The following is a 13,169-nucleotide window of genomic DNA, read 5'->3' as shown; positions in this document are numbered from 1 at the left end:
AATTACACGTATTTACCTAAATTGGGGGGGGGGGTGCTTTCTGAAAGACAAATGTCCTATAGCCATCTCCCCTTGCCCCCTTTTTGTACTTATTAGGTTACTGGTTTATCATAAAAGGATATACTCAGGAACAGCCAGATGGAAGAGCTGCACCGGGGAACGGAAGGGGGAAGGACACGGAGCTTCCATGCTCTCCGGGCATGCCACCCTCCCCACATCTCCGCTCTCCAGCCCAGTAGCCGCCCTCCCCACGTCTCTGCTCACCAAACTGGAAGGTCTGTTCTGTAGACCATGAAGTTGGCCTCGGAGTATTAAATACAAGACACAAAGTACCAAATTTCATTAGTCAAATACTGACACCAGACTATCAAGTAAAACCCACTGTAGTTGCATCTGGATTAGTGGCATCTGGATTAAAGAGCTTTAATCAAAAAGTGACACCACAAATGAATTTTCTACAGCAGTCTTAGATAATACAATTCCTATTTACAACACGGAGAGAGATCCAAATCCAATGCTCATATAAAGGGCTATACATACTGTCTCTATCACAGAACGTTTTATACAAGTAAAAGTGCATTAAATCATTTAGAATATTTACTCCACTCTTCCTCTTAAAGCTGAAGGAAATTCGACATGCAGGAGGAAAGCCCACTCAGAAGGCACCCTAAGCAGGTCCAGGCTGAGTGGAAGCTGCCGGGGGCTGTGGGCAGGGCGGGGTGAGACCAGCTCAAGGGCTGGAGAGGCCTCAGCGGAGTCGGACCGGTTGGCAAGCCCTGAGCCACCCGATGTGGGGACTCTCCTGGAACAGCTGGAAAAGCTCCCTCTTACTCACCGCAGTTACAGAACAGAAGGAATTGCTGTCTTGTGTCCCCACCAGATAAATGGAAATTCTAAACAAAGGAAAGCCATCTGCAGGGAGGAGCCACGTGAGGAGGGAGGCACCTGGATTATGGGTGGCTCGGGTGGCAGAGAGCCCAGCTGGGGTGACGGTGATGCTGCCCTTGCTTGGTACGCCCAGGTCTGTGGAAACGTAGTACATTAACTCTGCAAATCCGTGTTTTCCCGTAGATATGTTTTATTCCTGGGCACTTCTGAGAAACATGGGGGTGGGGGTGGGGGGAGAGGTGGTGGTTCCACACATGTGGCAGACGGCTTCCGACGTTTTGGTCAGGGATGGGGGAGGGACCACTGCCGCTCGCCCTGAATGGAGCAGACTGTCCTTAACCGGAGCAAACGTGGGATTAGCATTTGCTCAGTCTCACAACACAGAATTAAGAGCAAAGCAAATGAAATACCACCACTGCTTCAGAGGGAAGCAGAGACCATAGAATGCTAGTGAAATTAAAAAAGGGAAAGGCATCCCAATCTTAGAAATAATTTCCTCTTGATGCTCTGATTTGCCTTTAAGAACACCAGTTAAATGGATTTTATAATACACGTTTATAGTAGTGAAGAACTTCAGCTATAAAAAATAGTTTAAAATGGTTTACCAGCAACCTATCCAAGACAAGTACATTCATTAAAAAGGCAATTGAGTGTATTTGGTACTAAGGATCTTTTTTCATATATCTGCTAGTTTTCTTCAGTAAAGTGAGATACTGTCAGAAAGTTGCATATTCATGAATCCACACTGGCCCCAGAGTACCTTAAAGATGGGCACATCTAAAACTCTGGGTGGTTTGAGAAACAAGGTGAAAGGGGTAAAAAGCCTCTTCTATCTCATCTGAACCCAAACAAGCTAACTGGGAAGGGGAATTTGAACACCCACCCCAGTGAGCTGGCTGCGTGGCAGGGCACGAGGCTCGGGCCTGCTGGGCACCACGTCGAAGGGCTGTCTTTCCATCCAGCGTGGTCACTACGGGGTGGACCCAGTGCCTCCTCCCTGCCGGAGGCTGAGGGCTTCAGCTTCAAGCGCTAGCGTGGACACTTAAGAGGATTCAGGTGCGGACGGGTGCCGGCCAGAGCTGGGATTTTAGCAGCACGGCGGAAATGTGGGCAGTGCCAGGACCCTCCCGTTTGGTGAGCACGATGAGGCAGGGACAGCCACCTCCTGAGGTTCAGATCAGTCTGTCGGGAAGGGGGCCTTAAGTCTTGTAAACAATGTTTTGACGCTTGTACAAAATACTGCAGTTACAGTGATTAAAAACCCACCCAGACTGGTGTGTCAGTGTTCTTTTCACAGAAAAAGTGTCATCGCGTGGAGCCCCGCCTGTCGGCACTTCCATCTAGGACCACGGTATCCGAGGGTTGGAGATGGATGGCCGGATGCTGCCCTTGGGGGCTGGCTTGGACCCAAACCATGACATCTGGGTTGGAAACAGAAAGGGTTCCTGAGACGAGCATCAGGATGAGGTTCCAAGGAAGCTGAAGGCACCCGCCCCCCATCCCCGAGCCGCCCCTGCGGCCCTCCACGCCCGTGGCGCCTGCCGTGAGCTCGCCGTGAAGACGCTGGTTGCGGAAACCAGGCTGCGGGGCGCGAGGGGGAGCAGCAGAAAACGGAGCTGACCAAAACCAGGGGCTGGGACTGTAGGTAATTCTGCCTTAAGATTTTCTTTTTGTTCTATCCCTTCAGCAGGTACTTTCTGAATATTTTATTTTTTAAAAAGTCTGGATGCCGGGGGTGCCTGGTGGCTCAGTTGGTTAAGCGACTGCCTTTGGCTCGGGTCATGATCCTGGAGTCCCTGGATCGAGTCCCGCATCGGGCTCCCGGCTCAGCGGGGAGTCTGCTTCTCCCTCTGACCCTCCTCCCTCTCATGCTATCATTCTCTCTCTCTCTCAATAAATAAATAAAAATCTTAAAAAAAAAAAAAGTCTGGACGCCGGGCCAGCCCCGGGGCTGCTGCCGTTAGAGACGTTGGTGAAAGAGCCCAGGAAAGCACGAAGCCTGTGGGTGGAGCACGCATGAACGTTGTGTGCAGGAAGCAAGCGCATCCTGGGGACAGCTGGCTGAGCGCGGGGCTGGTAACTCCAGTTTCTAAGAGCCACGGCAGCCGGCGACCTACCTTGTACTCCAGGGTTTCTTTGAGCATGTTCTCTTCCTCTTCTGAGAAGTTCAGCAACACTGAGACAGCTTTTATAAGGTGGAAAGCCTGAAACAAAGGAAGTTGTGCTGTCATGGGCCTTGGTGGGGATGGAGCGGGGGCGCCGGGGGGGTCTAAGCAGCAGCGCTTCCCGGGCTCTGCTCCCGACGGGTGAGCAAGGACCACGGGGAGGGCGAGGTTGGGCTTTCTCAGGTCTAACGACAATGACCGGTTCTTTTTCTCCCCTCCATCTTTTCCTTTGGGGACCGGCGAGACCGCCGGGACATCCACGCAGCAGCTGCCCTGCTCTTCAGCAGAGGCAGGAATCTGGGGCAGATTCAGCTTCCTGAACTCAGCATCCGCCCCCTTCTCGGCCCCCCTGCTTGCTGCAGTCCGCAGGTCAGGGCCCGCTGGGCAAAGGACGAGGTACCCACACTGGTGGGCAAATCAGAACGTGGCAGAGGAAGAAAGAAATGGCCTTGGGGGGAAGCCATGAGAGGCTTGGACAATGAGCCAGGCACTCGGAACCCAAAAGGCAACTCAAGCCCTTTACCTCAGATTCTCGGCAGGACATGAATTTCAAAACCACGTGTTTCAGGTATTCAAAGTTGATCTCTCGGGCATCAGTCAGGTCAGTGTTATTCGTGACAGAAGGGGCCATGTTCGGCATCTCAGGGCCAGGCTTGTCCCGGACTTCAAACAGCTCGTTGTCGGGTCTGATTTTCTGAAAACCCAATGGAAAGATGCTACACTGAAGCCCCGAGACAGGTGCGAAAACCACCCGCCGATCCTTTAGCAGGCCTGGCGCGCTAGCTGAGAGGGCCCCCCGTGGGAAGGGAGTGCCTTCCAGTGTCTGAAGAAGGCTCGCCCCCCAGGTGGGGTGGCCGCTGGCGAAGAAGGAGGTCATGTGGGGAAGTTCAGACATTTCCTTTACCCGGGTCAGGACACCTCTGGGGCAGGGAGCACCCCAAAAAGGGCAGAGGCGCTGCTCTCCCAGGTCTGGGCACGGCACGCGGCGCACAGGTCATGTCACTGACTTCTCAGAGCTCAGGGCTCGGGGAAGGACGGCACATGTCCGAAGTCACACGGCTACTTTGCAGAGCCATGTTCAAGCGGGCAGGGCCATTGTCCCACCAGCCAACATCTGGCTTTCCAGAAACCCCCTGCAATCAACAGGCGGGTGATGGGGGGGGCGCATCATCAGGCATGAGGCAGAAGAGGGGCACTTACCAGTTCCTTCTGGAGAGTCTTTTTGAGTTCCAGCATCCTCTGCTGCATCTGCTTTATGGTCTGAGACAAAGCCCCGCCCCCACAAAAAGCCATTCATCAAATGCACTTTTCACCATTGTTAAGGTGCAAAGAACAACAGAACAGCCAGCCACCGCCTTGGGACCCCACACACCTATTCTAAGATCCTGCCCTGTCTCCCCAGAGCCTTGTGTTGTCACACCTGCGTGCCCGGGGCTCTAACCCCTTCTGGCCGCTCTGCATGCACGAGCTCTCCGGGCCCTGCAAAGGCCACTGTCGCACCCCCTCTGTGGAATGCTCGGGCCCAGGGCTGCCCCAGCCTCCCCACAGGGGCTTGGCCCTCAGGATGGCTTCTGGTGCTTGCTCTGGAAGGAGCGCAGCTGGAAACCCCTCTGGACAGTACGCTTTGTCCTTCAGGATTATATTTATGTGCCATGATCCCACATCACTGCTCTCCTGAAGTATCATCATTCTCAATGCTTATTTATTTATTTATTTTTAAAGATTTTATTTATTTGAGACAGAGAGAATGAGAGAGACAGAGAGCACATGAGAAGGGGGAGGGTCAGAGGCAGAAGCAGGCTCCCCGCCGAGCAGGGAACCCGATGCGGGACTCGATCCCAGGACTCCAGGATCATGACCTGAGCTGAAGGCAGTCGCTTAACCAACTGAGCCACCCAGGCGCCCTCAATGCTTATTTTTAACAGTGTAAGAGATCATGGTTTTTCTGTCCTTATCTAGTCTTTAAATTTTCTTTTATTTATTTTTAGTGAATTTAGTCTTAAGTGTAATTTGCTACACACTCCAGTCATCACTAGAAAGGCTAACCTGTTTTCCCGATGAAAGCATTTACTGTATAATCAGCAATAAAGGAAAAAAATGTTAAATGTTTCTCCCAAGTCTCACAACTGTAACACCAAAATTAGTTTTTCCTGTGGACTTCTGTCTATGTCACCAATCTTGGATTCAGTAGCTAGAATTTTTTGTTTTTTTTAAAAGATTTTATTTATTTTGGGGGGTGGGCAGAGAGAGTGAAGGAGTGGGGAGGAGGGGCAGAGGGAGAAGCAGACTCCCTGCTGAGCAGGGAGCCCGATGCGGGACCCTGGGATCATGACCTGAGCCGAAGGCAGACGCTTAACTGACTGAGCCACCCAGGCGCTCCGCTAGCTAGAATTTTGAATAGTGTTTTTCATTTATCAGAGTTTTCATACCTTTCCACAGATTTCCTTTTTTTTTTTTTTTTAAGTAAGCTCTATGCCCAGTGTGGGGCTTGAACTCATGACCCTGAGATCAAGAGTCACATGCTCTACCAACTAAGCCTGCCAGGTGCCCCCTTAATTTTAACCTTTAATGTGACAGTAACTCTAGGGGATACCCCAGGTCTTACAGTGGGGCTGAGCCTCCATTTTTAAAGCGTTGGTCAGCTTTGCTTTCTCCAGAGGTATGTCCACAGTCTCTCCACAGAATGAGATGGCTCTGTCAGAGGCTCAGCTCCTATCAAGCACATTAAATGGCCTCCAATACACCCTATTTTATAAATGGTAATGTGTTGTTTCAGTCTGTTATTCTTTTGGCTGACCACGAGGCTGGACATTCATCTCAAAGTACATTTGCTATTTTATGTTACCTGATTTTCTAGGTTTTTGGCTCATGGATTAATTCATCTAACAAATACCGATTGAGTCCCTACTATGTGTTAGACACTGATCTGGAGGCTGGGGGAAAACAATAAGCAAAACAAGAAAAATGTCTGCTCTCAGGAGGGAAAAGTGCCGATAACCAGATATTAGTACATCAGAGGTATTAAGAGGTATGGAGAGAAAAGAGCAAGGTAAGGGGACAGGAGGTTCTGGTGGTGAGGGCTGCCAAGGGTAGCAGGGAGGCCTCCTTGACAAAATGACACCATAAAGGAAGTGAGGGAATTGCAGGAAGAGTCTTCCAGACAGAAGGCTCAGCAAGTGCAAAGGCCCTGAGGCAGGAGGGTGCTTAATATTCACAGAAAGGCAAGGCCAATGTGGCTGAGAGGAAGTGCTGGGGATGGCAGAGGGGGTGCAGTAAAAAGGGTACCAAGGAGCCAAACCACACAGGGCTTTGTGGGCCCCTGCAAGGACTTGGCTTATAGAGAGAGGAAGTCATCAGAGGGGTGGAACCCTGGGGTGACGGGGAAAACAGTTAGAAGCCGAACAGCAGCCTGTAGGGGAGAGACGATGGTAACCTGACCTTGGGTGGCGGCCGTGGTGGGGATGGGGAGCAGCTCAGTTTGGGTGTAGCCTGAAAGGAGAGTCAAAAGGACTGGCTAAAGGTGTGGCTGTTGCTCGTGGGAGAGACACAAGGGTTGAAAATGACACCAAGATTTTTACTTTTCACACTTACTGAGCTAAAGGGCGGCAGCCGGTGCCGGGCAGCACGGTGAGTTTGAAGTTTGGGTGGTTTAAGTTTCAGATGTGTTTTAGACACTGCCGCGGAGGTAGAGACGATCTAGGGCTCCCAGGAGCGTGTGGGCTTGCGAGCAGCGTGCAGCAAGTGACTGAGTGCCATGAGAGCGGAGGTCTGAGGGCTGGGCCCTGGGGCACACAGTGTTTGTACACTCTTCTCTATTTTACATTTCACACTAAGATTAAATGTGTGTGTGCACGCGCAAGAGAGAGGAGATGAGCACTTTTTCCTTTTGTTAAAGGTCTAGAAAAATACACACCCGCAATCACACTCTGGAGGCCAAGCCACGAGCAGCCAGCACGCTTGACTTCCAGGGCCCTTGGACACCAGGACGGAACGAGAGCCCGCACCGGAGGGTGCAGCGGCTGGCGGGGTGCGTGCAGTCATGGCATTCACTGACCCCCTGCCAACTACCAGGAACGTTACAGGACAGCTGGCAAACGCTTTCATTTCCCCCCCACCCCTGCCCCCCGGTCAAACCACCTGAAGACCGGCATCGCTGGGTCATGTCACGGCCGTGGAGAGGAAGTGAGAGGTAAGGTGACTGGTCCAACAGGACCCGCTGGTGACAGCACAGGCGGCTGTGAACACCTGAACTCACAACTGCTCGAGCTCTAACACTCCGAACAGTATCTCAGCTGGGGGGGGGTGTGACAGGCACGCAGACAGGTGGAAAGACAGGAAGAAGGCCCTCTGCCAGAGAGGTAAGAGCTCCCCGAGACGTGCCCAGGGGCGTCCGCCGAACTCCAGGAAGGGACCGGACGGTTTCAGGCACAAATCGGGGAAAGTGCAGGGAGAGAGACAGTTGAGGCAAGAAGCACCCTCACCTTATTTTTCTCCAGAAGCTGTTGCTCCAAGTCCTGTTTCTCCTTCTGTAGCTGCCCCAGGTCCACGACCCCCACCTCACCGTTTGGGATTCTCTCTGCCGCTGGAATCTGGAACATGGGGTCCTGTGTGGCCCTCGAGGTTACCTACAGGGTGGTGGCAGCAAGCTGACAGCCAGGCCAAGGTAACGGTCAAGCTAAGCTGCAGGTCCCTGGGGAAGGGGACCAGATCGGTTCCAAAGGTGCGGACTGATGAGCTCGAACAGGCAGCTGGCCAGGAACCACGCCTGAACTGTGGAGATCCCGTCCAGGGCCTTCCAGAGGGACAATCAGCTTTCCCCGCAGCGAGTGTGCTTGGAAGGAAAGGGCTCTTAACACCTGAACCCTGACACGTGGTGCCACATCCGATGGGCTCCTCGACACCCACAAGCACCCCCACTTTAAAGAGAGGAAGCTGGAGCACAGGGAAATGACCTGCTCAACATCCCGGAGCTAGAGAGCACCAGCTGTGTCGTCCTGTAAGCCCGCCACCCCCTTCCCACCACCTCCCCAAGGCCAACTGCAGTGGTCAGCCGTGCGTCCTGCCGCGCCATGCCCGGCCCACTGCTCCAGTGGGCACTTACGTGAGGCTCAGGCACTGAGCGCGTCAACCCCTGCTCTGGGCTGGGCCGCCTCAGCACGTCGTCGCTCACAGCAGCCTCGGACTCCTCTGCCCTCAGGCTCTGCAGGGATTCCAGCTCACGCTGCAGCTGGTGCATCTGTGACAGGGCAGAGTCGTGACCTAGGCCAGGCAGAGGGGGGCAACCGTCAGCCTGGTGACTCTGCGCCACTTCAGGGCAGGGGTACCTGGTGGGGAGCAGGTCAGAAGGCTCGACGGGGGCAGACTCCTCACCTTTCTTCAGTTGGAAAATCTCCTGCTCTTTCTGGAGAATCACTTCAGTTTTTTCCTGCAGAGTCTGCTCCTTCTCATCTATGACAGCTGTGAGGTTAGCAGCCTTGGAGAGAAAGACCAACAGGACGAGGCTGGCAGCAGTAACCGCCTTTCCCCCAAAAGGAATCTCCAATTTTCCACTACCCAGGGTCCCCCATGAATCCCTCCCTGCAGCCCACAGCCTAGAACACCCCCTAGCTAAGCGCTGCTCGTCAGGGCACGCACGGGGCCGGAGCCCTGCACAGGAGCTTCCCCTCACTGCCCACCCAGCCTACGCTGGGCCTCCAGGACATGCGGCTGCTCGGCCCGGCCTTGCGGGTCCTGAGTGCCCGTCACATGCCTGGCATTTGATACATGTGACCTTGTCACACATGTCTGTTACATGTGTAATTATCCTCAAGTCTTTTCAGAGGCAACTGAGACTCACGTTTGTTAAGGACTTACTGAAGGCCTGGGGCCCAGTAACTACCAGGTCTGGGGCCTGATGCTGAGTCTGTCTGAAAAGGAAGGCACTTCCCATCCTTCCCACTGACAGCTCAGCTGTCTTACAGTCTTGGGGGCCTGTGGCCAGTGATGGCCCCCTCACAGAATTAGAGCCCGGTAGGTGCCTGGATATGGGCTTTTCCCCAGGTGAGCTTTAGAACAATAACTGACCATCAAAAATCAAAAAAGACCTATCCTGTGGGGTGAGGATTTCTTTATAACACTTTTCTCCCACCTTCCAAAGACCTCAGGGGAATCACTCAGTTGCTGGCATTCCTGAGACCTAGGTCCAGCCCCTGTCCTGGACACAAGGGGAGGTAGGCTGGTCCTACCTGAGGCTGGAACTCACCACCACCCCCGGCCCCACCCCAGGCCCACGCCTCTGGGTCAAGCGGGGCCTACCTGTTGCTGGAACTCTTCCCTCTGTTTCTGCACTTCATCCAGGGCTTGAGCCATGGCGACACTCACAATTTCTCTTTGGCTCCATTCTTCCTACAATCCAGAAAACAGGGAGGAGATTGGGTCTCAGAACTCATTTCACAGTTTCTTAGCTGCACGCTACCTGAAGCCCACCACGGGAATACGGCCTTACAGGGCCAGATTAATGTTCTTACTGCTTCTCGAGGTTCCCAGGCTGCCTGCTCACTGCAATGCCTTCTGTAACCCTCCGGGAACTGTCCTCCTGGGCAACCCATCGGCCTCTCCGCAAATGGGCACACCGCGGAGGGTCGGTTATCCCCTGGGCACACCAGTCAGTTCTTGGGCCAAGGTTAGGAGAGACCGAGAACTTGGAAGAGAAGAGCTGGTCTAATGAAATCAACACGGAACACGAAGATCCTCAGGCCCACGTGAATGGACTAGTGGACTGGAGCAACCCAATTACAGGAAAAATAAGAAGCAATTACTGAATTGTAATAAGACAAAATGCCACAGACTCATCAAAATTATCCATTTTAGAGGAGAGAAAAAGGCTCTGAGAGGTGAATGTGCCTGAGGTCCCACAGTTGGTGGGACAGCCAGATTTCAAGCCAGCATCTGTCTGAGCTCAGAGCCAAGCCTCTGTTAGACTCTACCAGCCAGAATATTTTCTACGCCGAGCACGGCTACCTCCTCAGCCTTCCCCAGAGCACAGGAACTATCTCCTGACAAACACATCAGTTCTCTTCCCTGTGACGGATGCTGTGCTCACTGCTCAGTCCCCAGACTTCTCAGGCGCCTTCGTTCTGGTCAGGGACATCTGTTTTTCCGGTCTACCCAGGATCGCCCCAGTTTTGGGGGTAAGAGCCTCATCACTGCTCTTCCCCACTTGCGCCCTGCAGTTCCACGTGGTTCTGGTAGGGCTGCCAATAATGATATGCCCATTTTGTGGCTACAAGGATAAGCATGTGATTCAGACCTGGCCAATCACAGTACCCCTTGGCCAAACTGACCTGTCCACGGGGTGGCTCTGTCACTTCAGATGGACCAATCAAAATCCCCTTTTATATCAGAATCCTTTTTAATATGGTGAAGCCTAAGGGGAGAAGCCCTCTTTCCTGAGCTGGCATGTTACCAGCTTGGAGCTGCTGTGGTGATGTCCACCCAATTTGCAGGCCGCAGTCTGCATCATGGAGAAAAGAGTTTGGCTAACTGACAGGGCAGGAAATAGCATGATGCAGGAAGAAAAGAGACCTGAGGGCTGCCCCCGCCCCCGCCCCGCCCGGTTCCAGTCGGACAAGTCTTGCTGGTTCTGTGAGCTACTTATCGCCCCTTCGACACCTCCCTTTCCACTGGGTGCGGTACAAGTTGGTTCACGGAGGGGGGAGGCCAGCCTCCTGGCCAGGGGCATTCTGGCTCCTACCGTGGAATTGTCAGAATTGACCTTCCGTTGAGTCCATCTCTAGTAAAGATGAGAAAAACGGGTGCCTGAATTCAAGAGGAGGGACCTTGCCCTACCTACCCCAGACAACACCTCTCATCAGGAGGCTCTGTTGACATAGGAAAAGCAGTTCTGAAACCCTGGTCCTGTGGGTGGAGGGTGGCAGAAGGCTTTTCTGGGGAGGATGAGAGGAGAGCTGGGACTGCGGACGTCTCAGAGGATGGCAGGCAGACTGCGCGGAAGCCAGGAAAGCGGGGGAAGGCAGGAACCAGACTCAAAGCTGCCCCCTGCCCGGCACTGCACGCGTCACTTTTCCTCAGGGTCACACTGGATCCTCAGGCTAATCCTCTTGAAGGCAAGGGTGAATAGGTTCAGTTTAAAAAAAAAAGGAAACTAGATTCCTTCAAGAATGTGTTAGTGAGCGGCCAGCCGGCAGGCAGAACAGAGTCGGTGTGGTTGTGAAGCCCCAGCCGGTCCAGGACCACGGGATTCGGGGCCACCTGGCTCGGCTCAGCCACCGGGCTCCCCGCCTCCGGCAGCCCTCTGCACCTGGGAATGCCTTCCCGGAGGGAATTCGAAATATGTATGCACCGAAAAATAGTGCTTCAAAGTACGTGAAGCAAAGATGGGCCGAATTAAAGAGAGAAAGAGACAAATCCCTGATCATAGCTGGAAGATTCAGCACACCACCCTTACGAACTGATGGAACAAGAAGACAAAAAAGAAAAATCAGAAAACACAGAGAAGATCTGGACAGCCCTCTCACCCAACCTGATCTACGGAGCACTTACGGAATGCTTTCCCCTCACGGCGGAAGTGCACTATTTCCCCGGGCACTACAGGCTGGGGCATAAAACAAGCCTCAGTAAATATCAAAGAACTGAAATCAGTTCGTGTATTATCTGACCATAATGGTATTAAACTAGAAATCCAAGACATTGAGAACATTCCCCAAACGTGTGAAAATTAACCACACCTCCTAACAGCCTGTGCGTGTGCTGGTTTTTGTTACCGCCTATCGACCCGCTTCCCCCTTTCATATTCTGCTTTGCCCTGCTATGCCTGGGACTCCACAAACCCCATTTCTGCCTGTCTAGCTGGTTCCATATGAATCTCTGCCCACAGGAGGAACTCAAGGGAGCCTGGAAGGCAGGGGGACAGAGCAAGAGACTTGCTCCTTCTTGTCAGCTTCCTGTTTCTGTGAGCAATGCTGCTGCATGGGGCAGCAGAATTTCGTCCTGAAGTGCCAGGACGTGGGGCTGACTTCATTCACTGCCTTGTTCCCCCGACACACACCAGCACCCACTGAACAGCGTCCCCTGCTCAGAGGTCCGAGTGTCAGATCTGTGGGGCTCTTTGTCTTAATTCCTAAGATTAATAATTCCACCTTCTCTGCTTTGTTCCCTTAGTTGTAGCCATTCCTGCATTCCATCACCTTCGTGACAGCTTATGACTGTTTCTGTGCTGGACTAAAAACCTTACATGAGAACATAAATTCTCACTCAAATAACTGGTATGGTTCCTTTCTCCTGACTGGACCATGATGGATACACTGCAGGACAGATTTTCTGTTTCTTCTTGTGTACATTAGTTGCAATGATCATCACTCTTCATTCTTTCTTACTGCCTTACATCTTCCGTGCATCTATGGAGAATCTTCCTTCACCTGAATGATGCTCTCTAGCACTCCCTTTAGTGCAAATCTGTTGGTGGCTAATTCCTTGTTTCTGTTTTATTGGTTTTTCTAGTTCTACTACCATGCTGTGTCTGGATATAGATTTTAAAATTTATCCTGCCGGGGGGGCGGCGCCTGGGTGGCTCGGTCATTGAGCGTCTGCCTTCGGCTCGGGTCATGATCCCGGGGTCCTGGGACTGAGCCCCGCATTGGGCTCCTTGCTCAGCGGGAGGCCTGCTTCTCCTTCTCCCACTCCCCCTGCTTGTGTTCCCTCTCTTGCTCTATCTCGCTCTCTAATAAATAAATAAAATCTTAAAAAAAATTTTTTTTTAATTTATCCTGGGGGCGCCTGACTGGCTCAGTCAGAAGAGCATGTGATTCTTGATCTCGGGAGTCATGAGTTCAAGCCCCACACTGGGGTAAGAGATTACTAAAATGAAATAAACTTAAAAAAAAAATTAAAAAATAACTGGTGCCTGGGTGGCTCATTTGGTTAAGCATCTGCCTTCGGCTCAGGTCATGATCCTGGGGTCCTGGGATCGAGCCCCACATCAGGCTCCCTGCTTGGCAGAGAGTCCACTTCTCCCTCTGCCCCTCCCCTGGCTCATGTTCTTTCTCCCCCCTCCCCCCGATGTCCCCCCTTAAACAAACAAACAAACAAACAAAATCTTTTAAAAACATTTTAAAAATA

At 52.6% G+C, this 13,169-nt stretch overlaps 1 protein-coding gene across 2 annotated transcripts in view; it reads right to left on the bottom strand.

Annotated features, from left to right (window-relative positions):
* Positions 1-398: 398 nt before the first annotated feature.
* The window catches only part of GOLGA1 (golgin A1), a 45,998-nt gene continuing 33,227 nt past the window's right edge, over positions 399-13,169 (bottom strand). For both annotated transcript variants that reach the window (XM_035015823.1, XM_035015822.1), the window contains 8 exons: positions 9,348-9,437; positions 8,424-8,526; positions 8,155-8,312; positions 7,535-7,678; positions 4,254-4,313; positions 3,577-3,747; positions 3,006-3,092; positions 399-2,309 (listed from right to left, as the gene is read on the bottom strand). In XM_035015823.1, coding sequence (XP_034871714.1) covers positions 2,229-2,309; positions 3,006-3,092; positions 3,577-3,747; positions 4,254-4,313; positions 7,535-7,678; positions 8,155-8,312; positions 8,424-8,526; positions 9,348-9,437 — 894 coding nt within the window. In that variant the 3' untranslated portion in view covers positions 399-2,228. The remainder of the gene's footprint in view (positions 2,310-3,005; positions 3,093-3,576; positions 3,748-4,253; positions 4,314-7,534; positions 7,679-8,154; positions 8,313-8,423; positions 8,527-9,347; positions 9,438-13,169) is intronic.

The sequence above is a fragment of the Mirounga leonina genome, unplaced genomic scaffold (assembly GCF_011800145.1).
Source record: "Mirounga leonina isolate KUSES-001 unplaced genomic scaffold, KU_Mleo_1.0 Mir_170, whole genome shotgun sequence".
Lineage (NCBI taxonomy): Eukaryota > Metazoa > Chordata > Mammalia > Carnivora > Phocidae > Mirounga > Mirounga leonina.
This window is presented reverse-complemented; position numbering and strand designations above follow the sequence as displayed.